The sequence below is a fragment of the Agelaius phoeniceus genome, chromosome 5 (assembly GCF_051311805.1).
Source record: "Agelaius phoeniceus isolate bAgePho1 chromosome 5, bAgePho1.hap1, whole genome shotgun sequence".
NCBI lineage: Eukaryota > Metazoa > Chordata > Aves > Passeriformes > Icteridae > Agelaius > Agelaius phoeniceus.
The window spans coordinates 73244392-73267454 of NC_135269.1; the positions used below are offsets into that span (position 1 = coordinate 73244392).

The 23063-nt window shown below is 61.7% G+C and overlaps 2 protein-coding genes and 1 long non-coding RNA gene across 4 annotated transcripts; 2 read left to right on the forward strand and 1 right to left on the reverse strand.

The window, feature by feature from the left end:
* Nucleotides 1–431: 431 nt before the first annotated feature.
* Nucleotides 432–10516, reverse strand: NCAPH2 (non-SMC condensin II complex subunit H2). The gene is made up of 21 exons (XM_077179338.1): nucleotides 10469–10516; nucleotides 9123–9369; nucleotides 7641–7742; nucleotides 7076–7131; nucleotides 6575–6650; nucleotides 6412–6483; nucleotides 5905–5984; nucleotides 5138–5280; nucleotides 4990–5064; nucleotides 4428–4525; nucleotides 4174–4245; nucleotides 4007–4073; nucleotides 3397–3504; nucleotides 3133–3186; nucleotides 2424–2494; nucleotides 2255–2321; nucleotides 2022–2099; nucleotides 1859–1902; nucleotides 1663–1764; nucleotides 668–817; nucleotides 432–592 (listed from the first exon to the last, which is right to left on the reverse strand). The coding sequence occupies exons 2-21, from the start codon at nucleotides 9228–9230 to the stop codon at nucleotides 443–445; spliced, it is 1773 nt and encodes a 590-aa protein (XP_077035453.1). The 5' UTR covers nucleotides 9231–9369; nucleotides 10469–10516; the 3' UTR covers nucleotides 432–442.
* On the forward strand, nucleotides 1580–8173 carry LOC143694182 (uncharacterized). 2 transcript variants are annotated; one of them, XR_013182532.1, is made up of 4 exons: nucleotides 1580–3519; nucleotides 4018–4084; nucleotides 4936–5082; nucleotides 6417–8173. It is a non-coding gene; the product is annotated as an uncharacterized LOC143694182 (long non-coding RNA). The 2 variants fall into 2 exon arrangements; XR_013182531.1 differs by having other exon boundaries at nucleotides 4018–5082.
* A 20-nt stretch (nucleotides 10517–10536) lies between the features above and the next one.
* Nucleotides 10537–22852, forward strand: LMF2 (lipase maturation factor 2). Its single transcript, XM_077179336.1, has 14 exons — nucleotides 10537–10692; nucleotides 12422–12675; nucleotides 13427–13455; nucleotides 13880–14076; nucleotides 14726–14904; nucleotides 16763–16901; nucleotides 17794–17928; nucleotides 18563–18668; nucleotides 19169–19265; nucleotides 19343–19525; nucleotides 19757–19925; nucleotides 20784–20895; nucleotides 20977–21085; nucleotides 21893–22852. Exons 1-14 carry the CDS (start codon nucleotides 10590–10592, stop codon nucleotides 22214–22216), a joined length of 2136 nt encoding a protein of 711 aa, XP_077035451.1. The 5' UTR covers nucleotides 10537–10589; the 3' UTR covers nucleotides 22217–22852.
* The last annotated feature ends 211 nt before the right edge of the window (nucleotides 22853–23063 follow it).

Sequence of the window (23063 nt, forward strand, 5' to 3'; positions counted from 1 at the left end):
CATGGGAGGGACAGAGCTGACACCCTGCAGGGGTGGCACATGGCAGAGAGGGGACACCTGACAGCCCCCAGTGTCCCCAGGAATGGTCTGGGATGAGGGAAGTTTTGCGTGGGCAGGTGGAGTGACCCCCAGGCGTGTCCTGTGAGGGGGAGAACATGGGTGAGCAGGTGGAGGGACCCCCACCAGCCCCACTGCCCCCCAGCAGTGTCCCATGCTGGGGAGGGACCCCTGCAGCCCCCCGGGAGCGTCCCATGGGGCAGGGGACTCTGCATAGGTGAGTGAAGTGACCCCTCCCCAAAGGGAGACCAAAGGTAGGTGGGCAGAGGGACCCCCCAGGCCCCTCCCCATGGCTGGGGGTCCCTGTGCAGGTGTATCCTGTAACCCCCCCATGCCCATTACACCCCCCCCAGGGAAGAGGCCTCTCCTTAGCAAAGGGGGGGGTTTATTGGGGGCCGGGGTCTCTCTGGGAGGGCAGCTGGAAGTGCTGGAACCTCTCGTGCGCCGGGCGGGCCGAGAGCAGCCGCAGCCGCGCCGTGTCCAGCGCCGCCTCCAGCCCCGGCTCCTGCGCCAGCTCCACCTCCGCGTCGTTGGCCTGGGGAGGGGACAGAGGGTGGCAGGGGGGTCCTGGCACACCCAGCGACCCCCCAGGGAGCCCCCAGAGCCTTACCAGCTGCAGCGAGGCCAGCAGGTAGCGGCACACCTCAAACGGGGGCTGCCCGGCCACCAGGCTGGCCAGAGAGTGCCACCGGCCCAGCTCCGCACAGCGCTCGGTCAGTGCCAGCCCATAGGCGCGGACATCGAAGGGGACACGGCTCTCCTGGGGGACAGCGAGGGGACAGGGAGTGTCACCAGTCGGTGCCAGCCCCTATCCATGGACATGGAATGGGACACAGCTCTCCTGGGGGACAGTGAGGGGACACGGAGTGTCACCAGTCAGTGCCAGCCCGTAGGCGCGGACATCGAAGGGGACACGGCTCTCCTGGGGGACAGCAAGGGGACAGGGAGTGTCACCAGTCAGTGCCAGCCCCTATCCATGGACATGGAATGGGACATGGTTGTTCTGGGGGACAGTGAGGGGACAGGGAGTGTCACCAGTCAGTGCCAGCCCGTAGGCTTGGACATGGAATGGGACACATCTCTCCTGAGGGACAGGGAGTGTCACCGGTCAGTGCCAGCCCGTAGGCGCGGACATCGAAGGGGACACGGCTCTCCTGGGGGACAGTGAGGGGACAGGGAGTGTCACCAGTCAGTGCCAGCCCCTATCCATGGACATGGAAGGGGACACAGCTCTCCTGGGGGACAGTGAGGGGACAGGGAGTGTCACCAGTCAGTGCCAGCCCGTAGGCTTGGACATGGAATGGGACACAGCTCTCCTGGGGGACAGCAAGGGGACAGGGAGTGTCACCAGTCAGTGCCAGCCCCTATCCATGGACATGGAATGGGGCACAGGACTCCTGCAGGTATGAGGGGACAGGGGTGGGCAGGGAGCTCTGGGGTGGGCAGGGAGCTCTGGGTGTGTATGGGGTGCTCAGGGGTGGGTTGGGAAGGGCAGAGGGCTCAGAGTGGGTGGGTACTGGGTGTTCAGGGGTGAGCAGGGCAGTGCCAGCCCCCTGCCCAGCCCGGGCAGTGCCCCCCAGGTGCCAGCCCGGCCCAGGTCCGTGCCTGCTCCTGCAGCAGCGGCTCCACGCGCTCCTCCCACTGCCGGATGCGCTGCGACAGCTCCGTCTCCTGCGCGAACTTCTGCGAGCTGGCCATGAACAGCTCCTGGGGACAGGGACAGCAATGGGGACACGTCCGAGCCTCCTGGGGACACCTTGACCCTCTGGAGTCGCCCCCAGGTCCCCACACCAGCACCTACCACGTTCCTGCGCACCAGCTCCTCGTAGCCAGGTTCGGGGGGGTCTGTGGGAAAAGGGGTCACCAGAGTGGGGGACAGCACCCTGCCACCCCCCTGGGAGGGACAGGGGACCCTCAGGGACAGATGGGCCAGGGAACTGGGGAGGGAAGGGTCAGCAGCTCACCCAGGTTTCCTTCCTCCAGCTCCTCTGGCACCTCAGGCTCCATGTCCTCGTGCTCCACAAAATCATCATCATCCCCATCTGCCAGGATGGGGACACTACTCAGTGTCCCCTGAGACCCCTTCAGTGTCCCCTGAGACCCCCCCAACCTTCTAGGACCCCCCCCCCCCCAGACCCCCAGGAAGGAAAGAAAGGCTCCCCAGGCTGGGGGGATTTGGGGTTTTGGGTTCCAGCACCTGCCCCTTCATCGCTGTCGGCACCACGCTCCTGGTCCAGCTCTGGCTCCGGCTCCCTCAGCAGCTCCTGGGGGGAGGAACAGCCCTGAGCCCCCCTGAGCACCCCCAGAGCATGGCAAGGGGATGCTGGAGCCCCCCAGCCTCCCAGTTTAGCCCACACCCCGCTCACCCCCCGGCTCCGGAGCTTCCTGTGCGCCGCCAGCCGCTCCTTGAACTGCCGCCAGTACAGCACCTCCAGGTCTGCAGGGGATGGGAGCAGGGATTTGGGATGGCCCCTCTGCACCCCCCCAAAGCAGAACCCTCCCAGGCACCCCAGGCCCTTCCCCTTTGCAGGAGCTGCTGTCCATTCCCCCCAGTTTTGGGTGTCCTTCCCCTCCACGCCCTCCCCACTGCAGGATCCAGTCCCTGGTGTCCATTCCCCTCCCCAGTTTTGGGTGTCCTTCCCCTCCATGCACTCCACGCTGCAGGGTCCCATCCCTGCTGTCCATTGCCCCCAGTTTTGGGATGTCCTTCCCCTCCTTCCTACCCCACTGCAGGATCCAGTCCCTGGTGTCCCCCCCAGGTTTTGGGTGTCCTTCCTCTCCATGCCCTCCCCACTGCAGGATCCAGTCCCTGGTGTCCATTCCCCCCTCAGTTTTGGGGTGTCCTTCCTCTCCATGCCCTCCCCACTGCAGGATCCAGTCCCTGGTGTGTCCATTCCCCCCTCAGTTTTGGGGTGTCCTTCCCCTCCATGCCCTCCCCACTGCAGGATCCAGTCCCTGGTGTCCATTCCCCCCTCAGTTTTGGGGTGTCCTTCCTCTCCATGCCCTCCCCACTGCAGGATCCAGTCCCTGGTGTCCCCCAGGACAGGGAATGTGTCCCTGCCCTTGTCCCCTCACCTGCAAAGGTGGGGCCCTTCCTCCTGCTTTTCCGTCCCTCTGTGACGTTGTTGTCTGGGGCGAGCAGATCAGGAACAATCATTGGATGGAAATTCCATGGATTTATCAAAGTTGGAAAAGCCCCCTGAGCCCATCAGGTCCCCCCCAGCACTGCCAAGGCCACCCCTGCCCGTGTCCCCAAGTGCCACAGGCACAGGGCTGTTAAATCCTTCTGTTAAAGATTTTTAAATCCTTTTGGATCCCAATCCCACAGAAATCACTCACAGGCTGCAGAGAACCATCTCGTGAAATCCTGGAGCTTCCTCGGGCTCCTCCTCTTCCTCTTGCCTCCAACCACGTCATCCAGGCCGTGTGGCACCAGGAAGGGCCTCCCTGCAGGTGACACAGGTGACACCGGGTGTGCGGCCACCACCAGAGGCTGGGAAGGGGAAGGGGCCCCTCTGGATGTCATGGGGCTGGAATGACCCAGTGTGGGGACAGGGACATTTGAGGATGTCCAGTGTGGCTGGGAGTGACCCCCTGTGGGGCTGGGAAGGACCTGCCATGGGGGGATGTGGGGCTGGGAATGTCCCTCCATGAGCTGGGAATGTCCAACTGTGGGACTGGGGACACTGAGAGACACATAGCCAAGAATGACCTTCCCAGGGGACTGGGAAGGATCCACCATGGAGCTGGGAATATGAGGGATATGGGGCTGGGAATGACCTTCCATGAGCTGGGAATGTCCCCCTGTGGGACTGGGAAGAACCCACCATGGGGCTGGGAATAACCCGCTGTGGGGCTGGGGACACTGAGGGACACGTGGCCAGGGATGACCCAGCACAGGCTGTGCTGTCCCTGCTCCCCTGGAGCTGCCCAGTTTTTCCCAAAATACCTTTCCTGAAGGGCTTCTCCTCGGAGTCTCCAAAAGGGTCGAGGCTCTGCCACGGATTGGGCTCCTCCTGGCACAGGGGTGAGCATGGGCAGGGGCTCTGGGGCATCCCAGATTTGGGATCTCCCTGGCTCAGATTTGGGATCTCCCTGGCTCCAGGCCTCCCTTACCTTGCTGAGGGCTTTGGGGTCGTGGCTTGGGGCTCTCTCCCGCAGGACGTACCCCCGGGTCCGGGGCGTGCTCTGGGGGACACGGAGAGGGACAGTGAGGGACTGGGGGGCAGGGAAGGGCTGGGCTGGGGGGATCCAGGCCTCCAGGAAAGGAGCAAGGGGATCCAGGGAAGGAGCACAAGGCTCTGGGGAAGGAGTGAGGGGATCCAGGGAAGGAGCACAGGCAGGCCCCCAAGCCCCTGCCCCACACAGACCCTCTGAGCCACGATGTGTTCGTTAGGGACCGGGGTCGCTTCCATGTCAGCCCCCAGGGGGGCCCCGGGAACATCGTCATCCTCAGGTCCTGCATCATCTGGAGGGGTGGGAATGGGCAGAGGCTGGAGAAGCTTCCAGAACCACCCATTCCCACCCTGTCTGCCAAGGAATCCCCCCAGGAGCTTCTCCTGCCAGGGCAGGGGCAGGGAATGCTGCAGTTGGTAGGGTTGGAAAATCCCCCAGAGCCCAAATCCAAGCGTTCCCAGCACTGCCAGGGCCACCACTGCCCACGTCCCCAAGTGCCACATCCACAGGGATGTTAAACCCCTCCAGGGACAGGGACCTCACCCCTGTGCCAGGGCTGCACGGCCCTTTCCAGGAGGAAATTCCCCAAAATCCAGCCTGAAGCCGTTCCCTCTCCTCCTGTCCCTGTTCCCTGGGAGCCGAGCCCAGTCCTGACTGTCCCCTCCTGTCAGGGATGAATTCACCCCTCACCCTCCTCTGCAGCCTCCTGGACGGACAGAGGGACCCCAGGACACCCTGGCAGGTGCCACCCCTCACCTGCCTCCTCGCAGAAGCTCAGTGCCCTCACCAGGGCCGTGCTGGGATGCTCCGCGGGGCTGGATCCCGGAGCTGCTGCTGGGGACAGCGACAGTGAGTCCTGGCAGGGACAGTGACAGTGACAGAGGCACCCCAGAGCCCCCAGTACCTGTGGCTGTCCCCAGGCGCTGCTCAAGCTGCGGGTGGGTGGGGGAGAGCCCGGCCAGCTCCAGCAGGAAGGCGCCGGAGGCGTGGGGGGTGGAGGTGTTCATGCGGAAATCCCTGCGGCTGGCCAGCACCTCGCCGCGCCGGCTGCGGGGACACGGCACGACACTGTCCCCAACCACGGCCCCTGGGCACATCCCCGGACTGGCCTGCTCCTCCACAGATCCCAGCAGGAACTGTGTGCGTGTGCTGAGGGACCCCGGCTGGAGCAGGGGAGGGGACACGGGACAATGCCACCCAGGGGAGGGGACACGGGACAATGCCACCAGGGACTGGAGCAGGGGAGGGGACACGGGACAATGCCACCCAGGGGAGGGGACACGGGACAATGCCACCAGGGACTGGAGCAGGGGAGGGGACACGGGACAATGCCACCCAGGGGAGGGGACAAGGGACAATGCCACCAGGGACTGGAGCAGGGGAGGGGATGTGGGACAATGCCACCCAGGGGAGGGGACAAGGGACAATCCCATCAGGGATGGAGCAGGGGAGGGGACACAGGACAATCCCACCCATGGATCCTGACTGGAGCAGGGGAGGGGACACGGGACAATCCCACCAGGGAGGGGACACAGGACAATCCCACCCAGGGATCCCAACTGGAGCAGGGGAGGGGACATGGGACAATCATATCCAGGGACTGGAGCAGGAGAGGGAACACAGGACAATCCCACCAAGGGAGGGGACACGGGACAATCCCAGGAGTGGCACCTCAGGAGGGGGTTTTCCTTCTTCTCCCCCTCTTCCGGGGGCACCAGGGACATTGGGGTGAGGGGAACGATGCTCACGGCCTGGAAAGGGACAGGGAGGTGGCAGAGAGCCTGGGAAAGGTGTCATTGTCCCCAAGGCCACCACCCCAGCTGGATGGCCCCAGGATTCACCTGGGAAAATGGTGCCATGGAAGGGAGGAAAGAAGGGAAAAAGGGAAGGATAAAAAGAGGGATAAAGGGAAGAAAAGAAGGAAAAAGGAAGGGGAAAGAAAGGGAGAAAAGGAGGGGGAGGAGAGGGATAAAAGGAAGAAAATGAGGAAAAAGGATAGAGGAAAGGGAGGGATAAAAACAGGGATAAGAGGGAGAAAAGGAGGGGGAAAGGGAAGGATAAAAAGATGGAATATAGGAAAAAAGGAAGGAGAAAAGGAGGAAGGAGGGATAAACAGAGGAATAAAAGAAGGGAAAGGAGAACTAAAAGGAGGCATAAAATGCAACTGGTTTCTCTTACGGCAGGCTGCTGATCCCTCCTCATGTCCACGCTGGCCTGGCTGGTTTCTGGGATGTCATCCAGGGACAGGAACTGCAGGAAAGCCCCCCCAGTGTCACCCCAGCTGGCAGGGACACCAGGGGACCCCCCTGGAGCAGGACAGGGAGCACAGAGCCCGCCTCACCTCCTCCTCCTTCTCCGTGAAGGTGGCGTCGGCATCGCGCCCATCGGGGCCCAGGGAAGTGGGGAGCTTCTCTCTCCTAGGGAAAAACAGGCTCAGGATCCAGGGAATGGTGGCCAAAGGTCCCTCCAGCCCTGCTGTGGCCCCTCCAGGTGGGAAAATCCCAAAAAATAACGGGGTTTTCCCCCCCGTTCGTGTCAGTGTGGAAGTCCAAAGGAGCTGGCAGCACATTCCGAAGGGATTTTCCTTTTGGAAAAGGCTCCCTCCGGCTCCTTTGGACTCCTGAATCCCCATGAACCAGAAGGAAAACCAGCCTGGCTTAGGGAGTTATCCCTGTGATGGCATTCCTAAGCCTGGGATGCACCTCCCAGGGCAGGGATGGGAGTGGGGATGGCCCAGGACAGACCCAGGGCAGGGATTCTGCAGGACAAATTCTCCCCTGGGAAGGGAAAATTCTCCCCTGGGAAGGGAAATTTCCCCCTGGGAAGGGAAAATCCCACTCACTTTTTCTTGGAGATGCAGTCCAGTGTCTGGCAGACCAGCATGTACAGGTGTTCCACCTGGAAAACAGCACCTGGAGCTGGAAAAGGGGGGAGCAGCTCCTGGGAAAGCCCTTCCACCCAAGGGACTCCCCCTCTCCCATCACGGGGATCAATTCCCTGGGGTTTGGTGCTCTTTTCCCTTTTTTCAGCCATTCCACGGCCAGACTGGGGGAAATCCCTGGAATTGGAGCAGCCTGGGACAGTGGGAGGTGTCCCTGCCCATGGTGGCGCTGGATGGGCTTTGAGGTCCCTTCCCACCCAAACCATTCCAGGAATTTGTGGTCCAAAAGCTCCAACATGCCACAATTTTGTGACAAAATAGGATTTTATATCCCACCCTGGAGAACAGCAAAATTCCTGCTGTTCCCTGAGGCTGCCAACACCTACAAAGGGATCCAGTTTTGGAAGGATGAGCTGAAATTAACAATCAATGACTTGAAGCCAAGGGGGAATTGCGGGGTGAGCCCAGGGACTCGGGGTGGCTCAGGATCATGGGATGGGATGGGATGGGGCAGGTGTGAGCTCACCTTCCTGCTGTAGATGCAGGCAGAGCCCTGGATCAGCAGCGCTGCCTCCATGAAGTTCATGGTGGTTTTGCCATTGTCAAAGGAAATGCAGATCTGGTCCAGCTGGGAGGGGCAGGGTTTGGGTTTAGCTTTTACAGAGGTGTTTGAAAAGGTTTTATTCTCTAATCAGTCTCAACAAAGGGTGAGATATAAAAGATTTCAAACTCAGCACTGTTCTACTAAAAGCTAACTTATTTTCTGGTTACAACACCTTGTAAATATTTTTCACCTTATTAGCTTCTGCCACAAAATATTGCTGTTAATTCTAACACTGACCACTTTAATTAATTATGTTAATTCTAATATTGCTGTTAATTCTAACGCTGATCACTTAGAATTAATTATATTAATTCTAATATTGCTGTTAATTCTAACACTAATCATTTCTATTTTTCCTCCATGTGGTCTTGCTACCATGCGTCTTTCCCAGTTTTAATTCTCTAAGATTAAGTTTTTTATTAAAACTTAATTAAATTAATTTTTTTCCTTTAAAATTCTTTCACAAGGCCATATTTTGAAACTTGTTCCTACTTCAATCTCTCTCCCAACAATGCCATTTCTATTTTATGGTTTTAAGTCAGCACACCTTATTTCAGTGTTTGCATACAGATGTATAAAACTGTGAGAGCTTTCTGTGAGGTTTTGGGAATTCTTTATAAATCTGTTCCTCACAGGCAGGAGGAGAGGCTGAGCCTGGCAGGGTCTGGGGTGCCACAGGGATGAGGGGAGGTGGCAGAGAGCCTGGGAAAGGTGTCATTGTCCCCAAGGCCACCACCCCAGCTGGATGACCCTGGGATTCACCTGGGAAAATTCACCTGGCCATGGAGGGGAGAAAAGGAGGGATAAAAATAGGGAGAAAATGAAAAAGGAGAGAGGAAAGGAGGGGGAAAGAGAGGGATAAAAGGAAGAAAAAGAGGGATAAAAGGAGGAAAAAGGAGACAGGAAAGGAGGGGGAAAGGGAGGGAGAAAAGGAAAAAAAGGGAGAAAAAGAGAGAAAAGGAGGGAAAAAAAGGGAGAAAAAGAGAGAAAAGGAGGGAAAAAAAGGGAGAAAAAGAGAGAAAAGGAGGGAAAAAAGGGAGAAAAAGAGAGAAAAGGAGGGAGAAAAAGAGGGGGAAAGAGAGAGAAAAGGAGGGAGAAAAAGAGGGGGAAAGAGAGGGATAAAAGGAGGAAAAAGGAGAAAAGGAAGGGGAAAGAGAGGGATAAAAGGAGGAAAAAGGAGAAAAGGAAGGGGAAAGAGAGGAATAAAAGGAAGAAAAGAAGGGATAAAAAGAGAGAGAAAAGAAGGAAAGGGATAAAATGAAGAAAAGGAAAACAAAAAGGAGAGAGAAAAAGAGGGATAAAAATAGAGAGACAAAGAACAGGAAAGAGAGGGATAAAAGGAAGAAGATGAAGAAAAAGGAGAAAGAAAAGGAGGGGCAGGGGACACGAGGGTGACCCCGTTACCTCCTCCAGGTACTCCCCGAGCTGGGCAGCCACGTCCACCTCCCAGTTCTTGGTGAGGTCCCGGATGGGCTGCAGCAGGTGCAGGAAGCGGGAATCCACCTCTTCCATGGTGGGATCCCCCTTGCAGACACCCCAAAAGCGGCCTGGGAGCTCCCAGCCCTGGAGGAGGGTCCCTCAGGGAATGAGTGTCCTGGGCTGCAGGGCAGGGGACAGCTCCAGGGGAAGCTCTGCAGGAATCACAGCTCGGCTGGGTGGGAACGGGGACACAGCTCAGGCAACGGGGAATTGTTTGGGCTGGAAGATCCCCACCCCAATCCCAACAGCAATCCCAATCCCGACACTCAGATCCCAACCCCACTGCCAAGCCCAGTCCCGATCCTGACCCTGTTTGTGATCCCAACCCCGACCCTGACCCCAACCCCAGTCCCAGCCCTGGCCCCGATTCTCACTCTGACCGTGATCCCAATCCTGACCTGATCCTGACCCTAACTTCAGTCCCAACCCTGACCCCGACCTCAAACTCAATCCCAATCTGGAACCCAGTCCCAGCCCTGATCCCGCTCCCCACCCTGATTCTCACCCCAATCCCATCCCCTATCCCAACCTTCACCTGACCCTGACCCCAATTCCCATCCTTAACTCTGCCCTGGTCCCGAGCCCAACCTCAATTCTGATCCCGACCCCAATTCCCATCCCAATCCCTACCCCAACTGCACTCTCAACCTCGATCCGACTGTGATCCCAATCCTAATCCTGGTCCCCATCCCGACCTCAATCTCCACTGTGATCCCGACCTGATCCCGGTCCCCATCCAAACCTCGATCCCGACCGTGATTCCAATCCCAATCCCGGTCCCGCTCCCCATCCAAACCTCGATCCCGACCGTGATTCCGGTCCCGATCCAAACCTCAATCCCGACCGGCATTCCGACCCCGATCCCATCCCGGTCCCCATTCAAACCTCAATCCCGACCCTGATCCCGGTCCCGATCCCCATCCAAACCTCGATCCCGATCGTGATTCTAATCCAGATCCCAATCCCGGTCTCGATCCCGACCTGATCCCGGTCCCCATTCAAACCTCGGTCCCGACCGTGATCCCGATCTCGGTCCCGGTCCCCATTCAAACCTCAATCCCGATCGTGATCCCGGTCCCGGTCCCCATCCAGATCCCGATCTCAGTCCTGATCCAAACCTTGATCCCGGTCCCGGTCCCCATCCAGATCCCGATCTCAGTCCTGATCCAAACCTTGATCCCGATCCCGATCCCCATCCCGGTCCCGATCCCGGTCCCCATACAAACCCCGATCCCGCCGTGTCCCCGCTGCCCGCCCCTCACCAGCCCCACCTCGTCCCCCGATCGCCGCCGCCATTTTCGTCCTTCCCGCGCTCCGCGACGCACCCCGCGCGCCGATGACGTCACGGCCCCGCTGACGTCAGCGCCGCGCGCCGCCGGGCCCGGGGCCGCCATGGCCGCCATGGGGGAGCTGGCGCGGCCGCGGGCGCTGTTCCTGGCCGGGCTGGCCGCCGTCTACATCGCCGCCTTCGGCTCCCTCTACGTACAGATCCCCGGTACCGCAGCGGGCACTGCCGGGCGGGACCGGGAACGGGCACAGAGCCGGGACTGGGGCGGGGGAACCGGGACAGGGCTGGGGGAACCGGGGCAGAGCCGGGACTGGGGCCGGGGAACCGGGACGGGAGTGGGGCTGGGGGAACCGGGACGGAGCCGGGAGTGGGACCGAGGAAACCGGAGCAGAGCCGGGATCGGGGCCGGGGGAACCGGGACAGAGCCGGGATCGGGGCCGGGGGAACCGGGACAGAGCCGGGACTGGGGCCGGGGAAACCGGGATAGGATGGGAGTGGGGCTGAGGGAACTGGGATAGGGATGGGGATGGGACCGGGGGAACCGGGATAGGGACGGGAGGGGGGTCGAGGGAACCGGGATAGGGATGGGAGTGGGGCCCGGGAAACCGGGACGTAGCTGGGAGTGGGACCGGGAGAACTGGGATAGGGCTGGGGGAACCAGGACAGAGCCGGGAGTGGGGCCGGGAGAAGCGGGCTAGGGACGGGAGTGGGACCGGGAAAACTGGGACAGGGACGGGAGAACCGGGATAGGGCTGGGAGTGGGTCTGGGGGAACCGGGGCAGAGCCGGGAGAGAGCTGGGGACGTGGCCGGTGGAGCCGAGAGTGGGACCCGTGGAACCGGGACGGGATCGGGGTCGGGAGGGGACCGGCGGAGCCGGGGCAGGGACAGTCCGTCCCCGTCCCGCTGCGGGGCCGATCTCTCCGTATCCCCGTTATCATTTTCCGTATCCCCGTTATCATTTTCCCTCCTCCCGCCGCCTTCATCTCCCGTTTCCCCCCTCGTTTCCTCCTTCCCGGGAGCACCGGCCGTCCCGGCGCGGCTCCGGTCCCCCTGAGCCCCAGCAGCCGCCTCCGCCCGTCCCTTCCACGTGGCTTTGGCAGCTCCTGGCTCGCACCTGGGCTCTTCCCGCCCGCTCCGGCAGGGATCAAGGCCGGGAGAGCCGGGAGGGAGGCAGGGACGGGCCCGGGATGGAGCCCGGGATGGAGGCAGGGACGGGCCCGGGATGGAGCCCGGGATGGAGGCAGGGACGGGCCCGGGATGGAGGCAGGGACGAGCCCGGGATGGAGGCAGGGACGGGCCCGGGATGGAGGCAGGGACGGGCCCGGGATGGAGGCAGGGACGGGCCCGGGTCGCACTCCCGGTGCCTCGGGTTTGTCCCGGCACCAGCCCCGACTCCTCGGTGGTGCTGCCGGGTTTTTTTCCCGGGAATGCCGGGCTTTTTTTCCAGGTAATGCCGGGGTTCTCGGGGGAATGGCGGGGTTTTTCCCGGGAACGGCGGGTTTATTCAGGGTTTTCTCCCGGGAATGTGGGGTTTATTGTGGATGTTTCCTGGGAATGCCTGGGTTTTTCCCAGGAATGCCGCGGTTCTCGGGGGAATGGCGGGGTTTTCCCCGGGAATATGGGGTTTATGCCGGGTTTTCCCCGGGAATATGGGGTTTGTGCCGGGTTTTCCCCGGGAGTGCCGGATTTATGCCGGGTTTTTTCCCGGGATTACCGGGGGTTTTTCCCAAGTTTTCTCCCGGGAATGTGGGATTTATGCCGGGTTTTCTCCCGGGAATGTGGGATTTATGCCGGGTTTTCTCCCAGGAATGCCAGGTTTAAACTGTGTTTTCCCTGGCATGCCGGGTTTATGCCGGGTTTTCCCCGGAATGCCGTGTTCAAGCCGGGTTTTTCCCTGGAGTGCCGGTTTTAATCCGTGTTTCCCGCTGTCCGCAGGGCTGTACGGCCGCGAGGGGCTGCTGCCGGCGCGGCGGGTGCTGCGGCTGAGCGGGAAGGGGCTCTGGGAGCAGCTCCGCGATGTCCCCACGCTGCTGTGGCTGGGGCCGCGCCTGGGGCTGGACACGGAGCAGGGCATGGAGCTGCTCTGCCTGCTGGGAATGCTGGCGGCGCTCGGGGCGCTGCTCTGCGACTCCATGCGGGACTGCCTGGTGTTTGCCCTGCTCAGGATGTTCTATCTGTCGCTCTACCAGGTGCGGGGACGGCAGGGGTCAGCGGGGTGATGGCTCGTCCCGCCAGCTCCTGGCGTGCCCAGGGTGCTGGAGGAGGCACCGTGATGGAATCAGGGAAGGATGGGGTGGGAAGGGGCTGTTAATGCCCTCCCATTCCAGCCCCCACGGGCAGGGACACCTCCCACTGTCCTGGGGTGCTCCAACCCCGTCCAGCCTGGCCTGGAGGTGCAGAGGGACAAGGGATGGAGGAACAGGACACAGGGAATGGCTCCCAGTGCCAGAGGGCAGCCAGGGATGGGATCTTGGCAATGAGGAATTCCTGGCTGGGCTGGAATTGCCAGAGCAGCTGGGGCTGCCCCTGCATCCCTGGCAGTGCCCCAGGCCGGGCTGGAGCAGCCTGGGACAGTGGGAGGTGTCCCTGCCATGGCAGGGGTGGCACTGCAGGGACTCTGGGGTCCCTTCCCACCCAACCCATCCCAGGATTCCCTGGATGCTCCCTGGTGTTGGGGCTGGAGCTCCCATGGGTCAGAGCTGGGTGTGGGGGGAGGAGGAGGAAGAAGAGGAGGAGGAGGTTTCACTTCCCTCTGAAATCAGGAATTAAGAAAGGGCAGATGATCTGCGTGAGCCCAGCCCTCCCAGGGGTGGCTGTTACCTCCCACTGCTCCTGTGCCAGGGGGGCCCAGGGGGTCTGTGCCCACCCCTCTCCCCATGGGGAGGTGCCTGGGGGGTGTCAGACCCCCTGGCTGATCCCCACCCCGCTCCCTCTCCGCAGGTGGGACAGGTGTTCCTGTACTTCCAGTGGTGAGTCAGGCCCCCCTCACCTTTGGGGCTTTTGGGGGGCTCAGGGCTGGGGAACCATCCTGGGCCCCCAGGGTGGGGGGCACAGAGGGTCCTGGGGAGTGGGACAGGGGGCACAGTGGGGTGGGGGGCTCTGGGGACTGGGTTGGGGCACACAGGGGGCTCTGGGGATCAGGACAGGGGATGTGGAGGGCTCTGGGGAATGCAATGGGGGCACAGTGGGATGGGGAGCAGGGCATGGCCATGTCCCCACCCCACATACAGGTCGTGGCCGTGTCCCCACCCCACATACAGGGCATGGCCGTGTCCCCACCCCACATACAGGTCATGCCTGTGTCCTCAGCCCCACGAGCAGGACATGCCCGTGTCCCCAGTGCCCTGTGGGGTGCAGGGTGGGGGTCTCAGCTCTGTCCCCCCCATCCCCCAGGGACAGCCTGCTGCTGGAGGCCGGGTTCCTGGCCGTGCTGGTGGCCCCCCTGCGCCTGCTGCGATGGGGGTCCCCGGCCTGGAGGCCCCACGACGCCGTCACCTTCTGGGCCGTGCGCTGGCTCCTCTTCCGCCTCATGTTCGCCTCGGGCGTGGTGAAACTCACCAGCCGCTGCCCCACCTGGTGGGGGCTCACCGGTGAGGGGGCTCAGCTCTTGGGGAGAATTCTCCAGTTTTAGGGGTTGTGAAACTCATGAGCTGCTGCCCCACCTGGTGGGGGCTCATGGGTGAGGGAGGCTCAGCTCTTGGGGGGCTCACAGGTGACAGGGGCTGCTTTGGGGGCTCAGCTCTTGCAGGGCTCACAGGTGACAGGGGCTGCTTTGTGGGCTCAGCTCTTGGGGGGCTCACAGGTGAGGGGGGCTGCTCTGGAGGTTCAGATGTTGGGGGCTCACATGCGAGGGCTGCAGCTTTCAGGGTCCAGGTGTTGGGGAGTGTTGCAGCTTTAGGGGGGTGAGCTGTTTGGGAGGGCTCATAGGTTTGGGGTTTCAGGTGTTGGGGGGCTCACAGGTGAGGGCTGCAGCTTTGGGGGCTCACAGATGAGGGGTGCAGGTGAGATGAGGGTGAGAAAAACCAGAATTACCCAGAATTGGGGCAAATTTTTGGGCAGTAAATTATGGAAAGCCCCCCCAAAGCCCCCTGTATCCCTCAACCCCGAGGTACCCCTTAACCTGGAATCACTTTTGCCCTGGGAAGCTTTTCCCTGGTTAGCCCTGGTTGTACTCAGCGATGGGAAAAGCCGGGATTGCCCGGGATTGGGGTGGATGTTTGGGGTTTGTGTGCCCCCCAGCTCTGACCTACCACTACGAGAGCCAGTGCATCCCCACGCCGGGCGCGTGGCTGGCCCACCAGCTGCCCGTGTGGTTCCAGAAGCTCAGCGTGGTGGCCACCTACGTCATCGAGGTGGCCGTGCCCGTGCTCTTCTTCGCGCCCCTGCGCCGCCTGCGCCTCTTCGCCTTCTACTGCCAGGTGGGCAGGGGCTCCTGCCTCTGGGGACGGGCAATCCTGCACCTCAGGGGGCTCCTGCCCCTGGGGTGGGTAACCCTGCACCTCAGGGGGCTCCTGCCTCTGGGGATGGGCATTGGTGGGCAATCCTGCACCTCAGGGGGCTCCTGCCTCTGGGAGTGGGCTGGGGTGGGTAATCCTGCACTTCAGGGGGCTCCTGCCTGTGGGGATGGGCATTGGTGGGTAACCCTGCACCTCAGGGGGCTCCTGCCTGTGGGGATGGGCTGGGGTGGGTAATCCTGCACCTCAGGGGGCTCCTGCCTCTGGGGGTGGGCATTGGTGGGCAATCCTGCACCTCAGGGGGCTCCTGCCTCTGGGGGTGGGCATTGGTGGGTAATCCTGCACCTCAGGGGGCTCCTGCCTCTGGGGGTGGGCATTGGTGGGCAATCCTGCACTTCAGGGCGGCTGCTGGAGAGGTTTGGGTTTGATTATTTGGGATTTTCTTGGTTTCGGGATTGTTTGGGTGGTGTGCTAATAATTGTACTGGGTTTAGTGTTGGGTAATTACTGGTGTACTCACTTTGTTGATTTCAGATTTTATTAAGGTTTTTTGGGTGGTGTGCTAATGAATGTACTGGGTTTAGTGTTGGGTAATTACTGGTGTACTCGCTTTTTGTTAATTTGAGGTTTTATTAATTTGGGGATTTTTTTGAATGGTGTGCTAATCACTGTGGAGGGTTTAGTGTTCGTTAATTATTAGTGTATTCACTTTGTTAAATTGGGATTTTATTAATTTTGGGATTTTTTGGGTGCTGTACTATTGAGTGTGGTGGGTTTAGTGTTGGTTAAAGATTAATGTACTCTTTTTGTAAATCTGGGAAATTTATTAATCTTGGGATTTTTTGTGTGTTGTGCTAATCACTGTGGAGGATTTAGTGTTGGTTAATTACTAGTGTGTTCACTTTTTGTAAGTTTGGGATTTTATTAATTTTGGGATTTCTTGTGTGTTGTGCTAATCACTGTGGAGGATTTAGTGTTGGTTAATTACTGGTGTATTCGCTTTTTGTAAATTCAGGATTTTATGAATTTTGGGGGGTTTTGGGTGGTGTAGTAGTGGGTGTGGTGGGTTTAGTGTTGGTTAATTATTAGCGTACTCACTTTTTGTTAAATTGGGATTTTATTAATTTTGGGATTTTTTGGGTGGTGTGCTAATAATCACTGTGGTGGGTTTAGTGTTGGTTAATTACTGGTGTATTCACTTTTTGTTAATTTGATATTTTATGAATTTTGGGATTTTTCGAGTGGGGTGCTAATGAGTGTGGTGGATTTTGTGTTGGATGAGTACTTGTGTACTCTTTGTAATTTGGGATTTTTCGGGTGACGTATAGTGAGTGTGGTGGGTTTAGTCTTGGTTAATTACTGGTGCACTCAGTTTGTTGATTTCAGATTTTATTAAGATTTTTTTGGGTGGTGTACTGGTGAGTATGGTGGGTTTAGTTTTGGTTAATTATTAGTGTACTCACTTTTTGTTGATTTCAGATTTTATTAATTTTGGGATTTTTTGGGCGGCGTATAATGAGTGTGGAGGGTTTGGTGTTGGTCAGTTACTGGTGTGCTCACTTTTTGTTGTGAGATAGGATTAGTAGGAAGGTAAAGCAGGTTTAAAGCTTTTAAAAGATATAAAGAAAAACGTGTCTGTGACACCCCTGGGTCTCTCTGTGCCAGGGGGGTCCCCATGGGGGCCTCTCCAGGGCTGGGGCTGGCTCGTCCCCACAGGCACTGGGAGGTGAGGTGGCCACTCTGGAGCTGCTGGTTGGGCTGTGCCCAGTGTCCTCTGTCCCCCTGGCCCTGTGACACCCCCAAACCCCCCCTGTGCCCCCCAGGTCCTACTGCAGGTCCTCATCATCCTCACGGGCAACTACAACTTCTTCAACGTGCTGACCATCGTGCTGGCCTTCTCCCTGCTGGACGAGGAGCACGTGGGGCCCTGGCTGGGCCGGCCCCGCAGGAGGCCCAGCAATGGTGAGAGCCCCAGGCTGGCACAGGGGACACTGTGGGAGCTGCCACACTCACCCCAGGGCAGGGGCTGTGCCCATGGGACACCCCAGCTGTGAAATCAGGGAAGGATGGGGTGGGAAGGGGCTGTTAATCCCATCCCATTCCAGCCCCCATGGGTGGGGACACCTCCCACTGTCCTGGGGTGCTCCAGGGCCATCCAGCCTGGCCTGGAGCTGGACAGGGACAAGGGATGGAGGGACAGCACCCAGGGAATGGCTCCCAGTGCCAGAGGGCAGCCAGGGATGGGATCTTGGCAATGAGGAATTCCTGGCTGGGCTGGAATTGCCAGAGCAGCTGGGGCTGCCCCTGCATCCCTGGCAGTGCCCCAGGCCAGGCTGGACACTGGGGCTGGAGCAGCCTGGGACAGTGGGAGGTGTCCCTGCCATGGCAGGGCTGGCACTGCAGGGGCTTTGGGGTCCCTTCCCACCCAACCCATCCCAGGATTCCCTGATTCCTCCCTGGTGTTGGGGCTGGAGCTGCAATGGGTCAGAGCTGGGTGTGGGGGGAGGAGGAGGAGGAGGTTTCACTTCCCTCTGAAATCAGGGAATTAAGGAAGATAAATAATAACAGATAAATTATCTGTGTGATCATCCTTCCTGGCATTGCTGTCACCCCACAAGGAGCTCCCAGCCTTTGGAATTCTGTGTCCCAGTGAGGTACTGCTGCTCCTGGGCCTTTCCCTGCTCCTTCCTTTCCAACACTGGCAGCAGTGGGACCCCCAGCATCCCTGGTTTGGGGGGTCCTTTCCAGGCTGGGCAGGGGACAGGTGACACTGCAGGCAGGGCCCTGTGCCCATGGGTGACCCCAGGGCTGTGAGGGGGGTCCCAGGCAGGCTCTGAGCCCCTCTGTGCCCCAGGCTGGCCCCCCAGCCTGGGCTCAGTGCTGGGCATGCTGCTGGAGCTCAGCACCTACGGGCTCCTGCTCTGCTGGACCGTGCACTACTTCAGCCTGGAGATCGACTGGGACAGGAAACTGCTGGACTCCAAAGTGGGTACGTGCCAGGGCCCAGCCCGTGTGCCCCTCCTGGGCCCAGCCCGTGTGCCCCTCCTGGGCCCAGCCCGTGTGCCCCTCCTGGGCACAGCCCGTGTGACCTTCCTGGGCACAGCCCGTGTACCCCTCCTGGGCACAGCCCGTGTGACCCTCCTGGGCACAGCCTCATGTACCCTCCTGGGCCCAGCCCGTGTGCCCCTCCTGGGCACAGCCCGTGTGCCCCTCCTGGACACAGCCCGTGTGACCTTCCTGGGCACAGCCCGTGTGCCCCTCCTGGGCACAGCCCCTGTGACCCTCCTGGGCACAGCCCCTGTGACCCTCCTGGGCACAGCCCATGTGCCCCTCCTGGGCACAGCCCGTGTGCCCCTCCTGGGCACAGGGGCTGTGCCTGACCCCGGGCTATCCCCGACCCAGGGCTGTCCCCAACCCATGGCTGTCCCCGACCCATGGCTGTCCCTGACCCCGGGCTGTCCCTCACCCAGGGCTGTCCCTGACCCATGGCTGTCCCTGACCCATGTCTGTCCCCGACCCAGGGCTGTCCCTGACCCATGTCTGTCCCCAACCCATGGCTGTCCCTGACCCCGGGCTGTCCCTGACCCAGGGCTGTCCCTGACCCATGGCTGTCCCCCCTGCAGCCTTCACCTACCATGAGTTCACCATGTGGCTGCGCACGGTGACGCTGCCGCTCGTGGGGGTGGCCTCCCTGTCCCTGTCCTGGGAGATCCTTGCGGCCATGTACCGGTGAGTGTGGGGGACACCAGTGTGATCCCAGGGGCGTGGGGGACACTGGGGTGATCCCAGGGGTGTGGGGGACACCAGGGTGATCCCAGGGCTGTGGGTGAAACTGGGGTGATCCCAGGGCTGTGGGTGAAACTGGGGTGATCCCAGGGGTGTGGGGGACACCAGGGTGATCCCAGGGGTGTGGATGAAACTGGGGTGCTCCCAGGGGTGTGGGGGACACCAGGGTGTCTCCAGGGCTGTGGGTGAAACCAGGGGTGTAGGGGGACACTAGGGTGCTCCCAGGGGCGTGGGTAAAACCAGGGTGCCCCCAGGGGTGTGGGTGGAATTGAGGTGCCCCCAGGGGCATGGGGGACACTGGGGTGTCACACCCTGGGAGCTGGGAAGGGATGGTCCCGCTACAGGATTCGAGCTATCAGATTTAGTGTGGAGGGGTTTAACCCCCCCAAACCGGGGGGGCTGAGCCTCTTTGCCCCCATAACCCCCCAGTTGTGCCCCCCCAGCTGTGCCTGCGTCCGGGGATGCTTCTGGAAGCTGTGGGCCACCCTGCAGTGGGCCATCATGGCCACGGCCACCGTGGGCCTGTTCGCCGTCAGCCTGGTGAGGCCTGGGGGCCACGGGGCTCTTGGGGACCCCCAACCCCCCCAGGCCGTGACAGAGCCCCCATGCCCCCCCAGGTGCCCTTCACCTACATCGAGCACGAGTCCAACGGGAAGCTGTGGCCCGGCATCCACCAGATGTTCGGGGCCGTGGAGCGGTTCCAGGTGGTCAATTCCTACGGGCTCTTCCGCAGGATGACCGGCGTGGGCGGCCGGCCCGAGGTCATCCTGGAGGGCAGCTACGACGGGCACAGCTGGACGGTGAGCCTGAGATGGGCATGGCTGGGCACAGCTGGATGGGGAGCCTGGGATGGGCACAGGAACGGGCACAGCTGGATGGGGAGCCTGGGCTGGTGTCCCTGTCACAGAATCCCGGGATTTTGGGTGGGAATATCCCTTTCCCGGGCTGAGGTGACTCGGGGCCCTGGCTGGGGCTGGGTTCCGGAGGTGTCCTGTCCCCGTTGCCATGGCAGCCATGGTTCCCGTCCCCAGGAGATCGAGTTCATGTACAAGCCCGGGAACGTGAGCACGGCGCCGGCCGTGGTGGCCCCGCACCAGCCCCGCCTGGACTGGCAGCTCTGGTTCGCCGCCCTCGGGCCCCACCAGAACAGCCCCTGGTTCAGTGCCCTGGTGCTGCGCCTGCTGCAGGGACAGCCCGACGGTCAGACACCGGGACAGGGGACACGGGGGCTGGGGGGCTCTGGGGACAGGGGACACAGCGAGGCTGTGGGCTCTGGGGGCCGAGGGTATGGTGGGACCTCCCCAGCATTGGTGCCACCATGGTTTTGAGGTGTTCCCTGTTTGGGTTTGGGGTGTCCGTGGATGGATTTGGGGTGTCCCCGCAGCCTTGGAGGTGTCCAGGTTTCGGTTTGGGGGCTGTCCCTGTTTTGGTTTGGGGGCTGTCCCTGGCTGTGTTGGGGCTGTCCCTGGCTGTGTCTGGGGTGGGTTCAGGCTGTCCCCAGGTGTGTTTGGATTGCATTTGGGCTGTCCCCAGGTGTGTTTGGGTTGCATTTGGGCTGTCCCCGCCATGCTGGGGCTGTCCCCAGGTGTGTTTGGGTTGCATTTGGGGTGTCCCCAGGTGTGTTTGGGCTGTCCCCCCGTGCCAGGGCTGTCCCCCCGTGCCAGGGCTGTCCCCAGGTGTGTTTGGGCTGTCCCCAGGTGTGTTTGGGCTGTCCCCAGGTGTGTTTAGGCTGTCCCCCCCTGCCAGGGCTGTCCCCAGGTGTGTTTGGGGTGTCCCCAGGTGTGTTTAGGCTGTCCCCCCATGCCAGGGCTGTCCCCAGGTGTGTTTAGGCTGTCCCCCCCTGCCAGGGCTGTCCCCAGGTGTGTTTGGGGTGTCCCCAGGTGTGTTTAGGCTGTCCCCCCATGCCAGGGCTGTCCCCAGGTGTGTTTGGGCTGTCCCCAGGTGTGTTGGGGCTGTCCCCCTGTGCCGGGCTGTCCCTCTGTGTCAGGGCTGTCCCCAGGTGTGTTAGGGCTGTCCCCCCGTGCCAGGCTGTCCCCATCCCTGTCCCCTGTCCCGCAGTGATCCGCCTGGTGCAGACGGACGAGTCCCGGTACCCGTTCCACGCCCGCCCGCCCACCTTCCTGCGGGCCCAGCTCTACAAGTACTGGTTCACATCCGCCAGCGAGGGCAGGTGAGCGGGGAGGGGCCCCTGTGCCCCCAGCCCGGCCCTGGGGGTGTGTTTTGGGGTCACCTGAGCCCCCTGTGCCCCCAGGCCAGGCCCAGCACCGTGGTGGCGGCGGCAGCACGTGCAGGAGTTCTTCCCAGCCGTGTCCCTGGGACACCCCACGCTGGAGTCCCTGCTCAGCCAGCACGGCCTCAAGGTGGGCACGGGGTCACCCCTCCCTGGCTCCTGACCCCCGTCCTTCAACACCCCTGACCCTCCTGCCATGATCCTGACCCCCCTTCCCTTACCCCCACTCTCTCCCTGACCCTGTTCCACTGCTTGTGACCCTTTCTTCCTTCACCTTGATCCCCTTCGCTCACCTTTGGCCCCCCAAGCCCCCATCCCTCTCCCCTGACTCCCTTTTCTGGCCCCTGATCCCCCCTTCCCTCACCCCTGAGCCCCTATCCCTCCCTGTCCCTCGGCCCCCTGACCCCTTCCCTGTCCCTTGTTCCCCTGGCCCCCTCTTCCTGACCCCCTTCACTTACCCTGACCCCTTTTCTTCGCCCCTGACCCCATTCTCTCACCCTGATCCCCTTTATCAGCCCCTGATCCCCCCTTCCCTTACCCTGACCCTCTTCTCTCCCTGTCCCCTGACCCCATTCCCTCACCCTGATTCCCTTTTTCAACACCTGGCCCATTTCCCTCACCCCCAATCCCTTCCCTCAACCCCATTTTTTCTCCAAGACAATCCTCCCTGATCCTGTTCTCCCCCAAGACAATCCTGCCTGACCCCTTTCCCCCAGCAGAAGCCCCCCTGAACCCCTTTTCTCCCCAGGACAATGCCCTCTGACCCCTTTCCCCCAGGACAATTCCCCCTGAACCCCTTTCCCCCCAGGACAAGCCCCCCAAACCCCATTTGTCCTCCAGGACAAGCCCCCTGACCCCCGTTTCCCCCCTTTTCCCATTTCCCCCCCCAGGACAAGCCCCCTGACCCCCGTTTCCCCCTTATTCCCGTTCCCCCCAGGACAAGCCCCCCGTTCGCCGCCGGGCTGAGGCGCTGCTGCCGCGGCTGCTGAGCTCCGTGCGCCGCCTGTGCCAGCCCGTGTCGGGCCCGGCCCTGCTCTGGTCCCTCTACCTGGTGGCCGCCACCGCGGGGCTGCTGCGGGCCCTGGCCCGGCGGGCGCCGCCCCCCGCCCGCCACAAAGGGCCCCGGGAGCGGGGAGAGCGCAACGGGGCCCGGGGCACGGAGGGGGCGCGGGGCACGGAGGGGACACGGGGCACCGAGGGGACGCGGGGCACGGAGGGGACACGGCCCGAGGGCCGGCAGGCCAACAAGAGGAAGAAGTAGCCCCCGCAGCCCCCCAAAAACGGGGGGCAGGGAGGGAGTCCCCAGCTGGGGGGGCAGCGCTTGTTGGACCCCAGCCCGGGCCAGTGCCTTCAGCACGGTGTGGCCATGCGGGGTGGAGACACGCCCAGGGCTTGGGGACACCTCCCACCGCCTGTGGGGACACACCCAGGGCTTGGGGACACCTCCCACCGCTACCTGGGGACCCTTGGGGACACCTCCCCTGTGTCCAGGCGCTCCTGGGGACCCCTCCCTAGGGTTTGGGGGCTGCTTGGGGACATGTCCCAGTGTCTTGGGACCCTGCACCAGTGCCCAGAAACCCCTTGGGGACCCAGCCCCAATGTCGGGGGACCCCTCCCCAGTGCCCAGGGACCCCTCCAGGCCCCACGGTGGGGGGGCTCAGCACAGGTCAGGGGCTCAGAGCAGGTGGGGGCTCTGTGCCCACGGGCTGGGGCAGTTTGGGCAGTGCCAGCCCTCCGGTTACCCTGCCCAGCCCCTCAGGTCACTTTGGGGTCCCCCCCGGCACTTTGGGGTGCTCCCCCCCGCGGGCTCTGCCCATCCCATGGTTCCCCCCTTGCCCGGCTCAGCCCGAGCCCAGAGGTTTCCTATAATTTTCTAATTAAAGCCTTTGACATTCCAGCCCTGCAGCTCTCCTGGGTTTGGGATTTGGGATTTTGGGGGTCCTGCCCTGGGCAGGGTCACCCCTGTGGAGGGGGGCACTGACACAGGGGTGCAGCAGGAGTAGGTTTATTGTAGAGCCCCAGGGCAGGGCCTGGGGGTGCTGTGCAGGGCCTGGCAGGGTCTGGGTGTCCCAGCAGGGTTTGGGGGGGGCTCAGCGGGGTTCGGGGGT

Bases quoted from the DNA above. Each gene is read 5' to 3' on its own strand.
- NCAPH2 (XM_077179338.1), bottom strand. From the start codon at position 9,230: ATGGAAGAGGTGGATTCCCGCTTCCTGCACCTGCTGCAGCCCATCCGG. The intron at 4,074-4,173 runs GTAAGGGAGGCC...CCCCTGTGCCAG, and splicing joins ACCCCAAAGCCCTCAGCAAG to GAGGAGCCCAATCCGTGGCA. The intron at 2,495-3,132 runs GTGAGGGGACAA...CATCCCCTGCAG, and splicing joins GAAGGGCCCCACCTTTGCAG to ACCTGGAGGTGCTGTACTGG.
- LMF2 (XM_077179336.1), top strand. From the start codon at position 10,590: ATGGCCGCCATGGGGGAGCTGGCGCGGCCGCGGGCGCTGTTCCTGGCC. The intron at 10,693-12,421 runs GTACCGCAGCGG...CGCTGTCCGCAG, and splicing joins CCTCTACGTACAGATCCCCG to GGCTGTACGGCCGCGAGGGG. The intron at 20,896-20,976 runs GTGAGCGGGGAG...CTGTGCCCCCAG, and splicing joins ACATCCGCCAGCGAGGGCAG to GCCAGGCCCAGCACCGTGGT.